The 20,467-nt window shown below is 40.9% G+C and overlaps 1 protein-coding gene across 1 annotated transcript in view; it reads right to left on the bottom strand.

Moving 5' to 3' along the window:
* Positions 1-20,467, bottom strand: part of ell (elongation factor RNA polymerase II) — a 41,091-nt gene that overhangs the window by 8,791 nt on the left and 11,833 nt on the right. Inside the window, exons 2-5 of the mRNA XM_034081322.1 lie at positions 15,013-15,057; positions 3,286-3,407; positions 1,841-2,004; positions 81-331 (exon numbers count right to left, since the gene is read on the bottom strand). Of these exons, the coding sequence (XP_033937213.1) occupies positions 81-331; positions 1,841-2,004; positions 3,286-3,407; positions 15,013-15,057 (582 nt within the window). The remainder of the gene's footprint in view (positions 1-80; positions 332-1,840; positions 2,005-3,285; positions 3,408-15,012; positions 15,058-20,467) is intronic.

The raw sequence follows: 20,467 nt of genomic DNA, 5'->3' as shown, positions 1-20,467 counted from the left end.
TGGGGAGCAGAAAGATGGAATCGTGAGTCTACTCCTCAGTTTTTGAGAGAAAACAGAGGCAATAAATGTGTTTGTTTAACCTGTTGCAGGTAGCTATCCAGGGAGTCCTTGTCTAATGGCAAGAGGCCGTCTTTCTGCAACCTCAGGATCAGCTCAGCCTTCTTGTAAGGCTTGAGGGCCAGCAGGTGTGTGAGGCGCTCTCTGAGCGGCCTGTGTTGAGGCGTGCCCTTCTTCAGCGTGCTGCTCGAGATGATGACGGGCCGGGACGTCCTCCGCAGCGGGGCGACGTCTGAGAGGCCAGGTGCCGGTTTCCGGATCTGAACCTTTTTACCTTCAGAGTGCAGAAGTTACAGAAGGGAAGTAGGAGCATTAGAAAGGTTGAATTTATCTTAACTACTTTTTTAGGACTTGCATAATTCTGAGTATAAATGGCAGGAGTCATTTAGTACTTCAATCTAGCACTGAAACAAAAGTGCTGGTGGCAGAGGACCCGAGTGACTTGTGGGCTGGCAGCCAATGCCTGCTTGTTTTCATAAGAACAGAAATAACAAAGATCAAAGCAAGAAATACATTTCTGTCAACATCTTTTATCTCTGACTGAAAATGGCTTTGGGAACTTGCAGATGACTCAGATAAGACGCATCAGGCACTGATCTTTAGTGCTGCCACGTCCCCGTACTCACCTTCCATTATACACATCAGCTTTTATCACCTTATCCCACGGAGATCTTTTTCAGGCGATTTAGACTTAATATTGTGTTGCCTTCTTCTGAGCCTGAAACAGCGTTTGGCTCCACAGCACACAGGGACTAGACTTGTGTTGACTCACTGCTGAACAGTGAATAGGCCAACACTGGATTTCTTTCTTTGCAGGCAATGAGGCAGTGCTGCTGTGGTTTGCTGCTGCAGCACGGTTTGTTTTATGGCGCAGGTCCGAGAGCAAAACAAGAAGTCAGAAACTCTGCATGTTTAAATTACAATCACAGGGGTTGGGGAGAAAGAGGATCACATTAGCTGCTAGAGCATTTAGAAAGCAAACCACCATCAAATTCAATAAAGTCCTGGTTACAGATGAGGCATTCTGGCCCTCCGCCATTGGGCCCCAGACTCAAACTGCAACATGAACCCATTCACCAGCAGAGAAAGGCTACACAAACACATGAGCCGTTTGACTTTTCGCACGGTTCGGATATTCTTCTCGTCTATTCTTGTCTGTCAACTCCCTAAAACCTTATGGAGTTTAAAATGGAAATAGCAATGGTGGAAAGTAACTAAGTACTGTATTCAAGACATTTGAGGTACATGTACTTTACTTGAGTTTCCCCATGTTACTTTAAACTTCTAATCTACAACATATTAGAGGCAAATGTTAAATGTTTTACTCACATTTATTTGGACATTATGATTTATAATACATTATGATATGCCATTATGGATGGAGTTTAATGGCAGTATAATAAGTTATCAATGTTATCTCATCCTTTGCTAGCTGTAAAAATGTAATTATGAACACATTAATGCTCACTAATCATCATCGAGCGATTTAATATATATATATATATATATATACATAAATAATTGCCACTTTGGATAATGAGTACTTTTAGATTTTGTACTTTTCCTTAGGTACACATTTTTTTGAATGCAGGACTCTAACTTGCAACAGAGTATGTCTTCACTGTGGTTTCATTACTTTTATTTAATATAAGATCTGAATACTTCTTCCACCACTGGGAAATACCTCCTCCCGATTAAGCAAATGAAGAAGTGAGTTTAATATACTACTAGGACGTCAGTGAGTGATAGTTGATCTGCTTGCATCCGTGCCGTTTTTCCTCACCTACGTATCTCCCCCCGAGCTTGATGACGATAGCACTCCGACTGCGAGTCTCCTCCTCGACCTGGGCCATGTTTTCCCTGGCCTTCTGGTACGAGTCGTCCTTGGCACAAACTGTAATTTTGTCCTGGATCCCACCCAAACAATCCAGCTGAATGCTCCCTTCACTGCAAAGACAAAGAGGAGACGGTGAGAGAGGAAGACCAGGATCGAGTGACCAGTAGCTTCAATAGAAATAGGATGGAAAAGATTGGATATCCTTATTTTTAAGAAGTTGCAACTTGATAAGTTTGACAGTCATTTGAAATAGACGGGAAATAAAGCATAAATCCACTAGGCATTAACCTAGAATCTCTCCCCATTTGTAATAACCCGTCTGTTCTCTGTGCATTCCTCCCAGATGAGCTCCATTAAGCACCCTGAGGGAACAACTATTATTTTTACAATTTCCATCCAACTGTGTGTTCCCACAGTACGACTCACTGCCGCATCAAATCCCATTCTTTCCCGGCTCTCTTTGATTCCCCTCTACTCCGATGGGGATTTGGCAGAAAATGAGATGGCGCTGGAGCGGTCAGTGGAAGCTGAGCTCCGTCATTTGGGCTTTAGACTGGAACTCAAGGTTGATTAGGATCCAGTCGGAGATGTGGATGAACTCCACCTGACCCACTTGATACAAATATTCTATGAATAATGGGGTCATTGAGAGTCAGAGACGCAGAAATGTTTTGTTGTTTCCAATTCTGTTTTCTACTTCCTTCCCCCTCATCACAAACATCTGGTCCTATTTATTTCAAGCACATTTCTGCGCATGTTATGCCAGAGAAAGTGTGCAGAACAAGCTTTATGCATAGAACGGGACGGCCCCTGACGCTATTAAAAGGACACAACACTTGCAACAAGAGCACCAAGTTGAAATCTTTTTAAACACTTTTCAATTGATCTTAAATGCATAAAAACAAAGATGCATGCACACAAATATATTTAACAACTGTGTTCTTATTTTTGCAACCCTCAAACTTACAATTATTGCAAGATCTATTATACATTTAATTGAGCACTATTTGGTATTAAACTTTTATTTCCCTTTCAAGTTATTGTACTGAAAGTAAAGAAGGCATGTGCATGATACTGGTGTAATGCAATGTTGTAGTCATCATGTGTGCACCTTTCCACACAGTAGCAGCTATGCTCAGCCACAATCCCAACTGTGCTCACCAGAGCTGATATTAAGCATCAGGGATTCCGCTCACGTTATAGAAATGTTAAATAAAAATAAAGTCTACCCGAAAACACTCATCGTCTTTCCAAAGACTGCTGATTATTCACAAAGACCTCAAAGACAGCATTACATAAATGTTAGTCAGAAAATCAGTTTTTTGCAGAAGATTTGTTGCAGATCGGATGAGAAAGGAGTAAAAGTGAGTGAAAGTCAGTGCTTGTTTTACCTGGTGATGTACTGCTGGATGCAGTCGAAGCTGCCCTGGGGGTTATCTCTGCCCACATGTGACAAGTAGAAAGTAAACGTTTGCAGTTCACTGGAATTTTCTGACCGTGGTATTGAAATTTTCTGTTGAAGACAAAAGAAGAATAAAACATTCAAATATGAAATCACCATGAGCTATGCCCGTTTTTAATAACGAGTGTCAGAACAAGGGGCCACAGAGCCTTTAAAACCTTCTACAATACAGCAACAATTATTTTCTTTTTTGAGGCATTCAGAAAGCAAATGCCAGTGCGCCATTCTTTGAAAACCTGGCTCAGACTATGTACATCTGTCAGTAAGCCCAAGGCATTTTCTCGCCTGCTTCAAAAACACTGAAAGCCTCAGAAAAACGCAGCTAAAATCAGCTGCCTTGTCTTCCTCCAGCACGGCAGAGTGCTCCAAACGTGCGATTGGAGGAACCGCAGGTAAATGACTATAACAGAAGAACTATGATAGGTATTTCTGCAGTGTCTAGCCTCAACATAGTTAGGCACATCTTATTCCTCCCTGCGAACTCTGCGAACCAGTAATCAGACAGCTGCGGGACAATTTGGTTAAATTGAGGAAATCATTTGACAAGTACGACTATGATGCAGACGCTTAGTTTTCTGCTTTAAAATACATCTTGCATTGAGCACTGGGTGAACTGGTTAACATTTGAATGCGGTGCACAGAGGCATGTCAGTAATCTGAGAAATGTGAAAGAGAGAGCCGAGGGTGACACTGAAACTTTGCCTAGGCAATTAAGTCTACCTGATGTCACCTCAAAATTATTTTCACACCCTATCATTAAGGGTTGACAAGTGAATTCATTTGATAAGTTCAGCAGGAAAGGTAGTTTAAGAGCAGGTAAGGCCAGGCCAGGCGGAGGGTTGTGTTTCCACGAGGCCCTGGCAGGCTAAACCCAGCTCAGCTCTGCTTTCATGAGCATCAAGGCTGTGCATCACACGGTAACAAAAGATGCTGAATTAGATGGTTCCCCAGTTCAGCTCCTCTTGACCAGTGAGCGCTGAGCTAGCCTCCACCAGAGGCTCAGCCGGTGACTCACTGACCTCTTCATCGGGAGTCAGACGTGCCGTCAGACTGCAGGCAGATCAGCTCTGTTTACTCAAATCCCAACACATGTAGGTTGCATAATATGGCTGACTACAAATAACTACAATATCCGTTTATGTGTGCCTGTCCTATTATGTATTGATTATTGTATCCCCTGGAAGACCTTTGCTTTTAGTTTTCCATAATGCTCCATAACATAACGCACTTACTGCATCTGCCGCACTCTACCTCATACAGATAAATCAATAATCGATACAACTTCAGCGGTACTTCTTATTATCATCCTTATGACAATAACCAACAATTTACACAGGCTAGTAGTAGTACACATTTAAATGACAGGATGTAGAGACATTTTTGGCCGCAGATGTAAAAAGACACTTAAATCCTGTTACAAAGAACAATCTGAAACGTCTGAGGAGCAGAACGTCCTGAGGGCAACAAGAAAGATATGTTAAAAATGATAAAAGTTCTGCATGTTCTTGCTCTATATTTTCACTGTTGCTACAACCAGAAGCAACTCCGGTTACTCACAAAGCCCAATGCATCATTTATAAATGGCTTATTCCAGGACCAATACAGACCAATCAATTCCTTGTGTATTAGAGGACATGCCCAGCGTCAAATGTGACAGTCAGATTCTATTCCTGAGTTTACAGGACAAAACGTGTGGCAGTTTGAACACATTAAATATGCCAACATGTCCTATGCCAGTGTTTAAGGACACCTACATGCACAGCTGATCTGCAGAAACATCGATTGTGTAAACCCAGACATGATTAAGAGGCAGAGGAACCAACAAAAAGGAGAGGCTCTATTGACTCACGCTGTAGAGGATAAAAGACGCCTCTGCACGCCAAATGGCTCCGGCTTAAGTAACGAGTGTTGAAAGCCACTATATGCATACACTAACTTACAAAGCGGGTCACAAGGTGGAAGCTGACACTCCTTTTTTTGGGCCTTTCTCTAGTGTATAGCGCACCTGGACTATAAAAGAGTTGTTCTAATGTGATGTTTGTCATGTTCAATCTTGAGCATTGAAACATGTCAATGTTTTTGACTTTTGGAAAGTAGCGGGTGCATCTCGAGGGGTTTGAGGTGAAACAGGTAATATCTAGTTGTGGACAGGGGAACCTCAAACGGACATTATTTTAGTGTGAACCCAACCGCTTTCTCGTCTAAGGAAACAAATAAACCCGCAGCTTTAAATCGGTTTTACTTGCAAATTAAAAACTTCGCATGCAACAGCATCGGTTGAAGTGTTTATCAAAGCTTTAGCCCGCTGTTGACACAAAAGCTAAAGTAAGGGAGCAATGGAAAAAGGCACACTTTAAATAGACTACTTTAAACACTGGATGAAGGGCAGGGACTGACAATGAAACACTATCTCTACAAGTAATAATCACCTTTGGAAAGCTTTTCTAGGGCTGGAAGTGGATCTTCAACAGGTGTTCAACCACCTCCTCCTTAATCTGCCTGCAGCTAGCCTCATCTTCTCATTCTGTATGGCAGCTAGCACACAATGCCCCCACGCACTTCACCTTGTCCTCTCTCCAAGAACAGGCGAGAGAAAAGGAGCAAAGAGGCAGAACAAAAAACTGATAGAGGCCAGAAACACAAAGCCGACATCAAAGATTAAGCTTTGCTTCATGTCGCCTAATTTCTGTCTTCTGTTTATTAACTTATCCGCAGTCTGCATTTGTTATCCCAAATTGATGGTGCAGAAGAAAAACTCAAATAGCCTAATATTATACAACTATTTAAACGCACACAATCTCTCCATCTAATTTTCAGATAACATTTGTAGCTGGAATTTAAAGATTTAGCTTGTTGGCTTCGTCGTCATGTGGTTTTTGGCTTGGGAGACAACATAATTGGAGATTAAAACTGGCTGTAAAACTATTGTAAACTGTTGATTTGCTCGGCCGAAGAGCCAACTGCCTCCGCCAACAATTAAACGTGCTAAATGGACATCAGTTGTGGATGAGGCTCATCTAGTGTCAATGACGGCTGATTGGGTTCTGAAGCTTCCATTAACTCTCCAACTAGACAGTTAACAGAAGCTTCATCGACCGTGTTGAGTTATTACTGATCATACGTGTTTAATGTAGCTGTTGTTAACACCATCTTTTGTCACTTAAAGTCTGAACTCCGACTTTTCGCTAAATTGCCTGTTTTGTGTCTTTAAATACTCTCCTTTGCAAAACATGTAGGAAACTTGTTATGCGAGTGTGCACTTAGTCAGAGCCCAGCGAGAGCAGCACCAGATGAATGAATATGAGTGAATGAATATATGTGAGCTCAGTCAGCCGGGCCATCTGCTCTGTCATTTAGCCACTTTCTCCCTTCTGACAACAGTGACAGATTCTCCTCCACACACCGAGCCGGCTGCACCAGAAAAATACATGCCTTCCTTTACTCTTCAGCATTAGAACTTTGGATACTAAACGTCAGGTTTACCGTCTGATTTGTGCAAACACGACACATATGCCTGTAATGCTTGTATACATGTGCTATTTCGATGCCTGCGAAAAAAAAGGAGATTTAAAAACGGACACTGAAACAATTGATGGTGGGTCTGGCTCTGTGTAGAATTTCACAGAACTGTTCAAAATTTCATACAAAAAAAATTGAAGCAGGGTGGCAGCATGATTCGTTTTAAGAATCCGAGAAGAGGACGACACTGGACAAAGTGTTTTCAATTATGGATAACTGTTATCACCCTCTCCAACATCTACCAGACTGACAGCGGATCCATCCATCCATCTTTCTATTGCCAATGTAGAAATTAGGGCTGAACGATTAATCGATTTTAAATCGAAATTTGAAATGATGCGATTATCAAATCGCAAAGCCTGCGTTTTTTTGAAAACTTTTTATTTTTTTACAATTTTTTTTCTTGTGTGTCAGTCATCCACACCAATCAGAAGTGCTGTGCTCCACATGTACCATCGATTGTTAATCAATCACAAGTGGCCCATGATAGCAGACAGATTGATCCAATCACCTGCCAAGTATTTTTGAAAGTGCCTGCCCTTTCCAAATGGCTTCCAATGGAGCTTTAGATGCTTTGGTGAAACAAACCACCTGAGTCAGGTTAGTAATGCTCCATCACATGTTTTACATCTATTACAGGGTGAGTCTTAAACTGAAGCTTGACTTTAAAGCAACCCAACGGAGGTTTCATGTAAGTTTAGTTCTTTCACTCGTAGCTCGGGCTGCGGGGGTGCTAGAGACGGGAGTATGTTGATACGACCTTCCTAGTCGGAGATATGGCCGCATTTTACAATAAACTTCCGTTGGGTTACTTAAAAACAAATATCGCAATTCGAAATCTCAATATTTGTCAGAAAAATCGCAATTAGATTTTTTCCCCAAAATCGTGCAGCCCTAGTAGAAATCATAGACCATAACAAAAATACTCGGAGCTATACAAAGGATCATATGATATATAACATCTTACAAATTCTTCAAGACAACCTGCACACCCAAAAAATTATTTTGGACAAAATTGTCTGCTACTGCTACCTGAGGTTTAATGATGAGTCTGGAAAGCATTCAGTTAATTCCAGAGGTGGGACCAAGTCATTGTTTTGCAAGTCCGAGTCAAGTCTCAAGTCTTTGTGCTCAAGTCTGAGTCAAGTCTCAAGTCTTTGCGCTCAAGTCCGAGTCAAGTCTCAAGTCTTTGCGCTCAAGTCCGAGTCAAGTCACAAGTCAGGATGGGCAAGTTCAAGTCAAGTCCTAAACTTTGACAAAACGAGTCTTAAACAAGTCATTAAGTGCTTTTCACCAAATGTAATGTAACCACGCCACTCCTCCGCTCCCTTCACTGGCTTCCAGTAACTGCTAGAATCCACTTCAAGACACTGGTACTTGCGTACCATGCTGCGAATGGATCTGGCCCTTCCTACATGGTTAAACTGTACACCCCAGCACGTGCACTCCGCTCTGCATCAGCCAAACGGCTCGCTGCACCCGCACTGCGAGAGGGACCCAAGTTCCCATCAGCAGAAACATGTGGGTTTGCTATCCTGGCTCCAAAATGGTGGAATGAGCTCCCCATTGAAATCAGGACAGCAGATAGCTTACACATCTTCCGGCGCAGACTGAAAACTCATCTCTTTCGACTCCACTTCGAGCGATAGAATTACTAACAAAGAACTGCTAACAGAGCACTTGTATACTAATAAAGGACTGGCTTATCTACAGCCAGTTGAGTAGCACTTGAAATGTTTGGCTCTATGAAACCTGATGTACTTATATGATTCTGTTTTCTTCAAGTTTGTATCTTCCTGGTCGAATGTACTTACTGTAAGTCGCTTTGGATAAAAGCATCAGCTCAATGTAATGTAATGACATCGATCTACAGAATAATACTTAATAATCAAACTGCTCTTTATTAGTCACATTCATAATTTAATAATCAATTTTCTCTGTTTTTTTCGAATTTAAGAGGGATCAGTAAGGTAAGGCTACCGTGACGGTTTGATTCAGAAGGAGTTTAATGGATAAGATTCCTGGTGTTAAGGTGACCAGAATGTTTATTTCCACTGTGTACAACATGTTATGAGGGACACACAATCTATCTTTATGCAAGGGATAATGTGCAGCGAGGCGGGCTCTGGGGAAAAGAACACCTGCATCTAGATCCCTCTGCAGGTGGTAGGCTACTTTAAGTATATTTTGATGCCAATACTTTTGTACTTTTACTTGTAACATTTTGAATGCAGGACTTTTTATCGTAACCGAGTATTCCTAAACTCTGGTACTTTTATTCAAGTAAAAGATCTGAACTTCTCCCACCTCTGACAATAAATCCTGGTTAACAAAAAAAAAAACCCTGCTCTGAAGGTTATTTTCATTTTTACAAATCCTGTACTCAGCTTTGCTTTCTCCAATATCATTGAAATGCAGCCAGATGCCCCTTCTTTTTTCGCTCTGACATGACATGACATGACACTGCAGCATGGACAAGATGAGGTGTTGGCAGGTTTTGTGCTATAATGTGAGTGCAGCTGTCTGCAAGCAGTTTTTGCTCGTTTGTCCTTAGACATGAGTGTCAAGTTTAAGAAAAAACTGCTTGGTCACAATACAAACAAGCCAATGTTATAGTTATGGCCACCTGCCACCCACCTAAACGTCCACCCTTTTCCAAGAGTGGGAACTCACACTGTATTCAACAATGAATAAGGGGGAAACCGATGAACTCAGCTTCATGATCTTGCCGTGTCATAATTAAAAAAACAACTTCAAAACAATTTAAAAAAAAATGAAGCAAGTGCTGAGTCTCTCATCTAAGTGTTGTTCTTTTGGCCAATAATAACATTGTCCTTCCTGAGATCTGAGGATGTGGCAATTCTAATGTTTCACCATGAAGCATTTTAGAGTAAACAACTCTGAGATCCTCCTCAGAAAATTGAGAAATGTGCAGAAGAACAGGTCAAACAAAAGGTTAATCATTTAGCAACCGTCTACCCGAAGGACAGACATTCAACCTGCATTTCTGGATATGGTGCTAATCATGTTGCAGCATATTTGATGACCTTTGATAACCTATAGTGTCAACCCCTTCACAGGATGCAGAGTAGGCAGTAAGGTTGAAAGTGAATCTGTCGGAAGAGAGGAGTAGGATATATGTCAAAACATAGGATAGAGCTGCTAGAAATCCTGCTATTGGACGCATTGTGACCAGTAATGCCTACAAACAGCCGCTCATAACAAGTTTTGTACAAAGATGAACCACACAAATAATCTTTGGACATAAGAGGAGGTCACTAAATGAACAATATTTGTGGATGTCAACTTAGCTCACACACACAGTTTATTGTCTTTGAGGAGACAATTGCTCATAGAGTACTCAGAGTACTGGCCCTCGTGTGAGATTTGTCATTCTCATAAACAACCAGAATCCAGTTGCAGAAAAGGAGGCAGTTTCTTCCATTGTGGGAAATAAGGATCCTCAATCTATTTTATTGCAACTTGTTTAGTTCCTACACTTAGCATACCGTGTGCATTTATTGACTTGCCCCTATTACAGCAAAGAGGCAGTGGCAGGCAGATGTAACTCTACTTTTGCTGCAGTAGTGAATAATAGCAGCTCTGCGCTTTTAGTGTGCTCTAGCTAAAGCCGCTTTATCACTAGTCATTTTAAAAAGGTCCCATGTCAACTGATCATAATTCCATTGTTGAGGTCTACTAGAATAGATTGACTTTGTGCAATTTTCCAAACTCACATTGGTTTCTCATACAGCATCTGTGTATGCACTCTGTCCTACATACCTTGTTGGAGCTCCTGCACCCCCCCCTCCCTGTGAGCCCACTGTGCTCCGATTGGTCAGCTCGCCCACTCTGTTCTGATGAGTCCACCACCGTTACAGCGGAACATCAGTGATTAAGTGTTACAATGTGTTACGTAACGGCTCCGCGGATTGGTCCATTGGGTCGTCGTTACGTCACTTGGTTCCCGGAAGAAACAAATGGAAAAAGAAAAATCTCCAACGAGGCGTTCTGGGGCAGCATAGACAGGTATTTTCTGTGTTAGAGTTTTACTCGCTATAGGGTGTACTTCGAGGGTTTGTGCCTCTGCAGACCGTTTACATGCAGACAAAGCTACATAACACAAGGGGACGGGTAATAACCAGAAAAGCATGACATGGGCCCTTTAATATTGATGATAGCACAATTATTGACAGCCACCAAAACAGCCACCCATCATCAAAAGAGCCTTTGATCCAATTTGATTTCCAAGATATGAAAAGTCCCAAATATCATCATACTGGATCCTAGAGAACTCTGAGAGATTAACGCATAAAGATAAAGATCATCATCATCTAAAAATATTTTACGAAGAATTCAAACAAACCTTCCTTTAGCTTTATATAATACATCGGAGGCACTTAACACAGTGGGACCTAACAAGTGAGAACTTATGTATTAAAAAATAAATAGGTTTGGGAGTATTTTGCCTGCCATGCAAAAAAGGCCCACTTGACATTTTGTACATTTAGGAACCAAAGCAAAAATAAAACAAATCTTGTGCCAAGAGAGGCTGAGAAATAGTGCCTTATAAAAAGTTCTGTTGACAATGCACATGATGGCAAAAAGAACATCATTAAATCCGAAGCAGCTTTGCTAGCAGCTTTCCTACTGCTCTTGAAGACACTTTAAAGACATGGCACTGGAGTGTCATGTTGGTGGAGGAAATAGCTAGCTTGAAAATGATACCCATGTTGGCATGATCACGTGCCCGTTTGTAAAGACGCCTGTTGGAGTTTGAACTTCAAAATGCTCTTCTGAAAGTTCAGAATTTCTGTGAGGCAGGTCATGTTAAATTTAAATTCATTTCTGGCTCAGACACCTGTAATTTGAAATCCATCTGGCCAACTAAAATATTGCCCGTATGAATTAGGAAATTGCGAATGCAGGAATCCTGAAGTCAAATGTAATACATTTTAAGACCTTTTTTAAGACCCTTTCCATTAGGGGTGTAACGGTATACGTACGTACCCATACCGAAATTATTCCGTACGGGCCCTTCGGTTCGGTACGGTACATGTGTGTACCAAACGAATATAACGTTAAACGTAAACAATTGAGAACGTGAAAAACTTCTTGGAAGTAATCTCAGGTGGTGCGTCGCAGCGTTTGAGTAGCATGTTCCTGCAGCCCATGCTCCGGGCGGGGCTGCAGGAACGCAGCGTTCAGTGGGTTCAGTGCAATTTCAACGCGTCAGAGCGACCAAGTCATTTCATTGGACGAGAGGCATACTATGAGAGCTGGTCACAGGGATGCGTTCAGATTTAGTCAGTAATTTGAGGAACTGTCGAAATGGCGACCGCAGATAAAGTTGAGCTCGAAAATCCTCCAGCATCATTGAAGTCTCCAGTTTGGGAACATTTTGGTTTCGCAGTTACGTACAAGGATGACGGCCAACGACAGGTGGACCGAACCGAAGCTGTTTGTCGGCATTGTTCAACTACAATTGGTCACGCGGCTGGCAATACATCAAACTTGCAAACTCATTTGAAAAGGCGTCACCCGAACGTGAATATCACCGGTACCAAAAGACTAAAGTGCAAACCCAACTCCCGCTAGCATTTAAGCCTCAACCACTCGCAACAAGTTCAGACCGATCCAAAGCTATTACAAACGCCAAATATCCTTATGTTGCCATGTTAGCAAAGCGCCATTTGGCTGTATCTGCTACCTCTGTCCCTAGCGAGAGGGTGTTCTCCACAGCAGGAGACATTGCTAGTGCCAGCAGATCTGCCCTTTCGGCAAGCAATGTGGACAAGTTCATTTCTCTTTAAAAAAAAAAGATGAAAATACAATGACAAGCAAGTCATGATGTCAAACTGGCTGCTTACTAGTAAAGTACAGTTAAAATATAGATTAATTCAGTTCATCGAAATGCTGCACCTTAATGTTTATTTTATATTTATTTGAGTGAATACATTATTCACAGTTTAATAATAATTAAAAAAAAACTAAAAATATTTTATGTTTTGTGGCAATTGTTTCTGCTGTACCGAAAACAGTGACCTAAAAACCGAGGTACGTACCGAACCGAAATGTTTGTTAACCGTTACATCCCTACTTTCCATACATTTTAAGACCTCATCCCCACTTCGAATTCCAACCGCTTACATTGGCGACACACTTTACTATATACAGTATTGATTGTAAGATAGCACAACTTAACAGCTTGTGATAACTCCTTATCATAATTCAGATAGAACAAAGCACAAGAGAATGAATTGTGTGACCAACCCAATGCAAGGTATATTAGAATAATAAACCATTAGAAAGTAGCATTTGATTTAGGCATTGTTCCGAAGAGATGCAAACTTGCATTTCCCCATAATGATGTTCTTTAAAGGAATGGTATGCTCATGACACTCATTTTTTAAAAATTATCATCCGATAAAACAGACCAGTCTCTGCCAGTCTCTCTTTTTTTTTTTAATCCGATGACATTATCAGTGATTTTAAACTGATTATATACCGAAATAACAACACTGTGGGCGCCGCCATTTCCCGGACGTGACGTAATCCATGCGTTTGGTTTTCGAAGACACGTTGATCTCCATGTTATCTACTGTAGTTTCTCTCTTCAAATATGCCTCACTGTATCGCGAAATATTGCCATAATTCGGATAGGAACAATCCACGGAATGCTCGGTTCCATCTGTTGCCAAAAGGTAAGCATAAGAAGTACATTCGGAGGCAGTGGCTAGCGAAATGTGGCCGGCCCGAACCGAGAGATTTACAGGCTCATGTATGCAGCGAACATTTCACATTTCCGGACGACTACTCTGAGAGTATGATCAAACATAACATGGGATTTAAAGAACAACCATTACTCAATGGAGATGCAGTACCATCGGTCTTTCTGGTGTCATCACCGACCAGGACACCAGTTCGGCCAGTTGAGAAATCGCCCTCTGCAAGTGTGAAGCGACGGAGGAGCAGAAGTAGTGCTCGGAGTAAGAATAAGGTATGTTATAGCGCATTTCCATTGCAGCGGCTAGCCCCGTTTTAACGTCCAGGCCAGGACAGTTTTTGGTGGCCTTTCCATATAGCGTAGTACCGGCTAGTGTGCATTTCCCCCCAGTTTTTCCGGCCCCATAAAATCGTGATTCTATGGCCAGGGACAACGAAGCTGAGTATGCTAAACTAGAGAGGGAATCGCTAGCAAGGGTGGTACTACATGCATACATATAGTATCTTATATCATCTTCCCATTATACACACATGCATTTCCAAACATCTGGACTACCTATGTTGCAAATGTATTATCTTTTCAATTTACACACGGCATCTATTGCACGTCTGTCCGTCCTGGGAGAGGGATCCCTCCTCTGTTGCTCTCCCTGAGGTTTCTCCCATGTTCCCTTTAAACTGGGGGTTTTCTTCGGAAGTTTTTCCTTGTACGATGTGAGGGTCTTAGGACAGAGGGTGTCGTATTGTCATACTGATATGTATGGCTGAATTCCCCCATCCAATCTCTTCACATTGGTCAAAACTTGTTCCTCTGCTGACGAGTCCGAACTGAAATACTCCACCATGTTTCCGTGTGTTGACAAAGTGAACGCATGGATGACGTCACGACCATCACGTGACTACTGAAAATGGCAAACATGGCGGCGGCCAGACGGAATATACAGGTCTTGATAAAAAAGAGCTATAAAATCATTATTTACCGGGGAATATCGCTGATTTCTTCAGGGTATGGTTTAAACATAACGTTTCACTAAATACTGAAGTTTTGATTAATTATCTAATGAGTGGACCATTCCTTTAACAACCGGCGTAAACGGACCATCGCGCGCTATCAAGCAGTGAGCGTGCGATGTCCTGTTCAGATGACGTCAAATCTAACGGGATGCCATAAATAAACTACACAGAATCACACTACGCAATGATTACATTCAGGCACACTTTAGAATACAAACTCTTTGGACAATTCATATACTTAATGAAAACAAGCTACAAAATGTTATACCTTGGAAAATGCAGTTTAATTTTTTAATAGCCTTAATTTTCGCTAAATTGATTTATCAACTTGTAATACTTTTTAAGACCCCACGGACACCCTGGAAGGAGAGAGCGAGAGAGAAAAATGTATTCTTACCCCTTGGTTTCCATTAAATCTGATCAATGGTCGTGATGAGAGGACCTATAAAAGACCAAGAACAGCATTGTTAGATCATTTTCAAATAACCACAATTAAAGAATTCACAATGAGAATCCATCTTATACTGTAGGTTGAGGTTCCAACAATAAACTGCCTACAAATGTATTTGTATATGAGAAGTTTACGAGTTAAAAAAGACAAAAAGGCAAGTTTATTTATATAGCACTTTTCAACGCAAGGCAATTCAAAGTGCTTTACAAAAAATGAAAGATATTAAGCATTAAAAAAGAAAAGCTAATAAAATAAACATTAAAAAGGAAAAATACATGGATAAAAGTTACAACAGGATGAAAATAATGTATAAAAGGCAAAGCATTGCAATAGGCTTGTGGCAAGCACTGCAATATCAGTTCATAAATGGTTGTGAGCTAAATCCACCATCATTTCCTGTTTCTTTATTTCCAACTAGGGTAACGAAGAAAAGGCAGCTGAATGTAGCTCCAACATAAAAACCAGTTTAACACACTCAACCATTTGTTTAAAGGAGATGTTAGCCACAGAGAAACCACAACTTTAATATGATTCTATTCAAAGCTTTGCTATTGCAATTTCAATCTGCATTCGTATAACTCACATCATGAAGACAAATGCAGCCAGATTTCAGTACCGAGTATAATAAATGCTTGTCAAGTTTTGCTTAGATCATTCACAAAAATCCAAGTTAAGTTTGTATCTTCCCATTTTCTATTCAAAATGATATTATTTAAAAACAGATACAATTGCCTTACATCTATGACAAATATACAAAGACACTTTATATATTTATGATCGTCAAATGTGCAAATTAAGATGGCATGTTTAATATAATACACTTCTGTAAGATAGGTCTGTTTTGGAAATGCAGAAGAGGAAGGGTTGATCAGGGTTTTTTCTTTGCCGTTTCACTATCAAATCCACCGTCCAGGGGGATACCCCATGCTATGGATTTATCAGAATTTCTTATAACTCCACATTTGGTTTCAGTTTCTCCATTTCAATTAAATCGGAGGCACTCAGCACTTTCATTTCCGTAAGATGACTTCTACAAAGAAATCGAGCATTTCACAGAATAAAAAAAAATAAGGCTAACCTTGTTGCTACGCTAATGTGCTGAGACTGAACACACAGAACACATCGAGACAAAACAATGTGTTTTTGAAAAGTTGACTTAATCTGTATATTCAGAAGTGTTTGTGACACCAGAAGCTGATTTAAGGATTTGTAACTCAGTGTTGAATATCATTTGTTTGGAAACATTAAATTGGAAAATGCTACCGACATGAAACAGATTGTAAAGTATAAGAGGACAGTAGGAAGTAAACCTGAATATTAAAAAGAGGAAGGTATTTTACTTTTTTTCCTTGGTTTAGTGGATCACAGTTGATCAAGTGAGAGCATAACGTTTAAGGGAGGTCAAGCCCATTAAAAGACACAACGCGCTTTGTATAAATCCTGACTGATCCTGACCCAGAGATTTGGAGCATGCATACAAAGACTGGTGACCTTTTGTCCTGAAATGTATAAAGCACACTTTTTCCACTTAAAAAGTCCAAATGAGTATTTACAACCAACCCCTGGGCTCCAAATATGGGCTGGCTAGACTCTGGAATTCGAACAAATATGGCTATTTATCGGGAGATTTGACTCTTAGCTTTATGATCATGTACCAAACCTTTCTGAGATGTGGATGCATGCAAAGTCTACCCAAACCATCACAAAGTCTGTTTACAGCCTAACGGTTTAGCTAGAAATGCTAGAATCTGAGAAACTCTTAACATAACCTGAAGTAGTAGCCACTTCCCTTCACTCACCCCTGCAATAAGTGAAAGTTTCAATTGGTAGCAAATGGTCACTGCTTACAACTACAGTGTTGTGTGACTAGTGCTGCGTACCTGGACTCACATGCAGGTTCGGACTCAAGTCCAGAGGTTCAGGTCCGGACGTGAACCCATGGCTTGTGTCAAGTTGTGTGAGTAACTAAAGTGAACTTATTGTGAGCTAATTATCAATTGAAAATTAACTCATAATCAACTCAAATTCAAACTCATCAGGTTTATTGTGCTCCCTTCCAACTTGTGTCTACATTTCTCTACAAAGTACAAATGTAGAAAAAACACTTTTTGCCACTTAGTCTACAAATGACTTATGACAGCAACTACAGTGAACTACTACAAAGTTCAAACATTTATTTCATTTACCAAACTAAAGTAACCAAACAGTCCCTGAGCTGACTGAGCCTAAATCCCTAAAACGTTGCTGAAAGGTAGAGTGTAGAGTAGACTACACGCATTACACACCTACTATACAGTATAGGCTACAGTGACTGTACAGTCAGAGTGTACGGTACTGTCTGTACACCATGTATTTTCTACAACTCTACCAGGGTTTCCGTTAGCCGGTAATTACCGGTTTTTAGCTGGTAACATTTATTAAAAACCGGTAAATTCAAAACCTGCCGGTCAAAATGTCTGGTAATAATTAGGGAGGCTCCGATCGATCGGCCACCGGTCATTATCGGCCGATATTCACTCTTAATAGTTTGATCGGTGCTCTCTATAAAGGCCGATCAGGAGAGCTGGATCTGATCGATATGGACATAAACGCGAGTGAAGTGTAACCGGACGCGAGAGAGAGATCAGATCAGCTGCTGAGTCTGACCGAGACACGCAGCTCTGCATAATCACCTGAAGCCCCGCCCTCTGTTTAGCGAGCTGCAGGAGCTGCTTGAGAGACTGACGTGCTGTCAGGAGAGAGGGCGGGAGAGGGGAAAAGAGAGGCTCCGTTTCTCCCGTGTTATTATTCAAAGTTGATGTAAACTTTTGAATAATGTACGTTATCTACTACAAGTAGTTTCTTTGAATGTAATAATTATGTTGTTTGTGGAATCATTTATTGAAAAATGAATCTGAATTTTTCGATCTGTTACGATTATAAACTGAAGCAATATAAAAATGAGCCCCGTGAACTGAGTTTTAAACATCAGCATATCTGCTCATAGTCCGGTAATTACCTGCTAACGGAAACTCTGCTACACAACTCTTATTATTATTATTGAAATATGACCGGTAAGTTTCACATTTGTCCGGTAAAATAAATTCTGCTCGGACATTTGACCGGCGAGAAAAAATCCTAGCGGAAACCCTGAACTCTACATGTGTACATTATACAGTACATACTACATACATAGTGATGTACATACATACTGTTTGAAATTCAAATCAATGTTGATATGGCGTAATTTTGAATTAAATACACTATTTAATTTAAATCAGTTTTATTCTGAAAAAACCAGAAGTTCACACTATTAACGTAATGGCCTACTTTTATTCTGAAAATGCTTCACTTCCGGTTAGCATCAGCATGTGGCGAAATGCTACGTTTTCAAACCGTGAATCGAAGGTGAAATGACATGTGATGTTTTACACTGAGCACACTGGGATTAGCACTCATTTATTGACGCTGAATAACGTTCATCAGGGAATGTTTAAATAACCACAGACACCAGAATATACGTAAGTGCTAGTTTTTTAGCGAGTCCAAGTACCGGTTCCCGACGTTCCGGTTTTAACCGGACTTGAACCGAAACTTTTTACAAGTCCAGTACCGGTTCGGCGTACCGGTACGCAGCACTAGTTGTGACCAAACCGATTGCACTATTGGATGGCTTATGATCCACACAAACTTCTCCTGACAGAGGTAGCTCCACTGCAACAGGACATGTTATCCTTAACGTTGTCATCATTAGCTCAAAAATGTCGACTCATACATGAATTTGTGAAAGCTGACTTCAGTATACTGCACGTTTATTATTGTACAACGTTGTGTTGCCTGTGATGTCAGTAAGGAACCGTGACCATTTAAAAATTATCTGATAGTCGAGATTTTTAAAACGCAATGTTAAGATCATAACAACAACATTTGTTTGAGCAATAAATCAGAATTGAGCACTAAGGCTTGCTACCGCCAGACATGACTTCATATCACCATATTGTCAATGTCATGATTTTGGTTTGAGGACACGGTGTACTCTGGGACAGTAATTCACATTGCAATTACCCTCTTGGCATAAACAAATACAACCTTAAAGAAGAAAGCTGCCGTTTCATTTATCTTACCAACAGTATTATATTGTTTCACTGTGTCCTGAGCTCAGAGCCTATGGAGGAACACCAGACCTTTCATGGAGCCACGCTCCCTGGTCTACCCCTGCAATGTTTGACACAGCACCAGTTTTAGCCCTCCCCATCCCCCATCCCCCATCCCAGCACTGCTAATATAGTGCTACCCTCAGCCTGTTCATTTGAATGGGCTGCTGACATGTCACTATTCTCTGGGACCTGAGCCCAGAATGTTCCACAGAGCTAACCTAAGGGACAGAGTGCAGGTCCTGACCATGGATCGATGACAAGGCTATGGATGTTCACACACACACTGCCAACCAGAAACAGCATGAGGGTCAGCTGGACATGGCATGGACTCTCTGCCCAGCAGCCTGCGATAAAACTGAACTGATGACAATGTTGTTTATGTCTGTTTCCTATTACCTTATCATTTGCAGTATTGACAAAGCAAATGTTTATAAAAAGAATCTAAGCAGCATGGATCTCAACTATTTCTTCAACCTGGAGTTAAGCTTTTAACTAGGGATGCTCCGATCGATCGGTCACCGATCGATATCGGCCGATACTCACTCTCTACCGATCGGTGCTCTCTAAACATGCCGATCGCGAGAGCCGATCGCATGACGTAAAATACATGACACTTTTCTCTGTGTGCAGCAAAAACAAGCTCGCCAAAATGGCTTCGCCGGTCTGGCATTATTTTAAGGTGTCCGAAAAAGACAGTAAAATAGCGGTTATTGTTATTATCCAAAGTGAATGTAAACTTGAATAATGTACATGATTTCAATGTAATAATTAAGTTGATTGTTGTTTGTGGAAGCTCCAGTGAATGAGCCCCATTAACTGAGTTTAAACATCACTTTAAAATGGAAGATTTAAAGTGATGTTTAAATCTTCCATTTAGGCCCCGCCCACTCGATCAGATCGGCCGATACTGATTCCGGCCCCGAAATTGGCGATCGGAGTATCCCTACTTTTAACTATTCAACAGAATCTACAACGTATTAGTATTCACATTGTAACACGTACATTATTTCATGGCCCAACATTAGCCACACAAACAACCACCACATTGTATATCTAACTTTACACCAATGCACTTCAGGGATCTTAGAGTTATGAAAAAGTCAAGTTTCTAAACTTTAGAAGTTAAAAATATTGACCTTTGAACTGGCAAAGCACCGGAGTACCTTTACCCGTACTTTTCCTGTTTAGTTCCGTGAGTGCCTGGAATTTTGCGTTCACACCAAAAAGAGTACTTAGTTCCAAGAACTTTTACCCCCATTTTTAGT

This window comes from Pseudochaenichthys georgianus, chromosome 4, assembly GCF_902827115.2.
Source record: "Pseudochaenichthys georgianus chromosome 4, fPseGeo1.2, whole genome shotgun sequence".
Classification (NCBI taxonomy): domain Eukaryota; kingdom Metazoa; phylum Chordata; class Actinopteri; order Perciformes; family Channichthyidae; genus Pseudochaenichthys; species Pseudochaenichthys georgianus.
The sequence above is the reverse complement of the archived record's forward strand: the minus strand, read 5'-3'. Positions and strand labels throughout refer to the sequence as shown.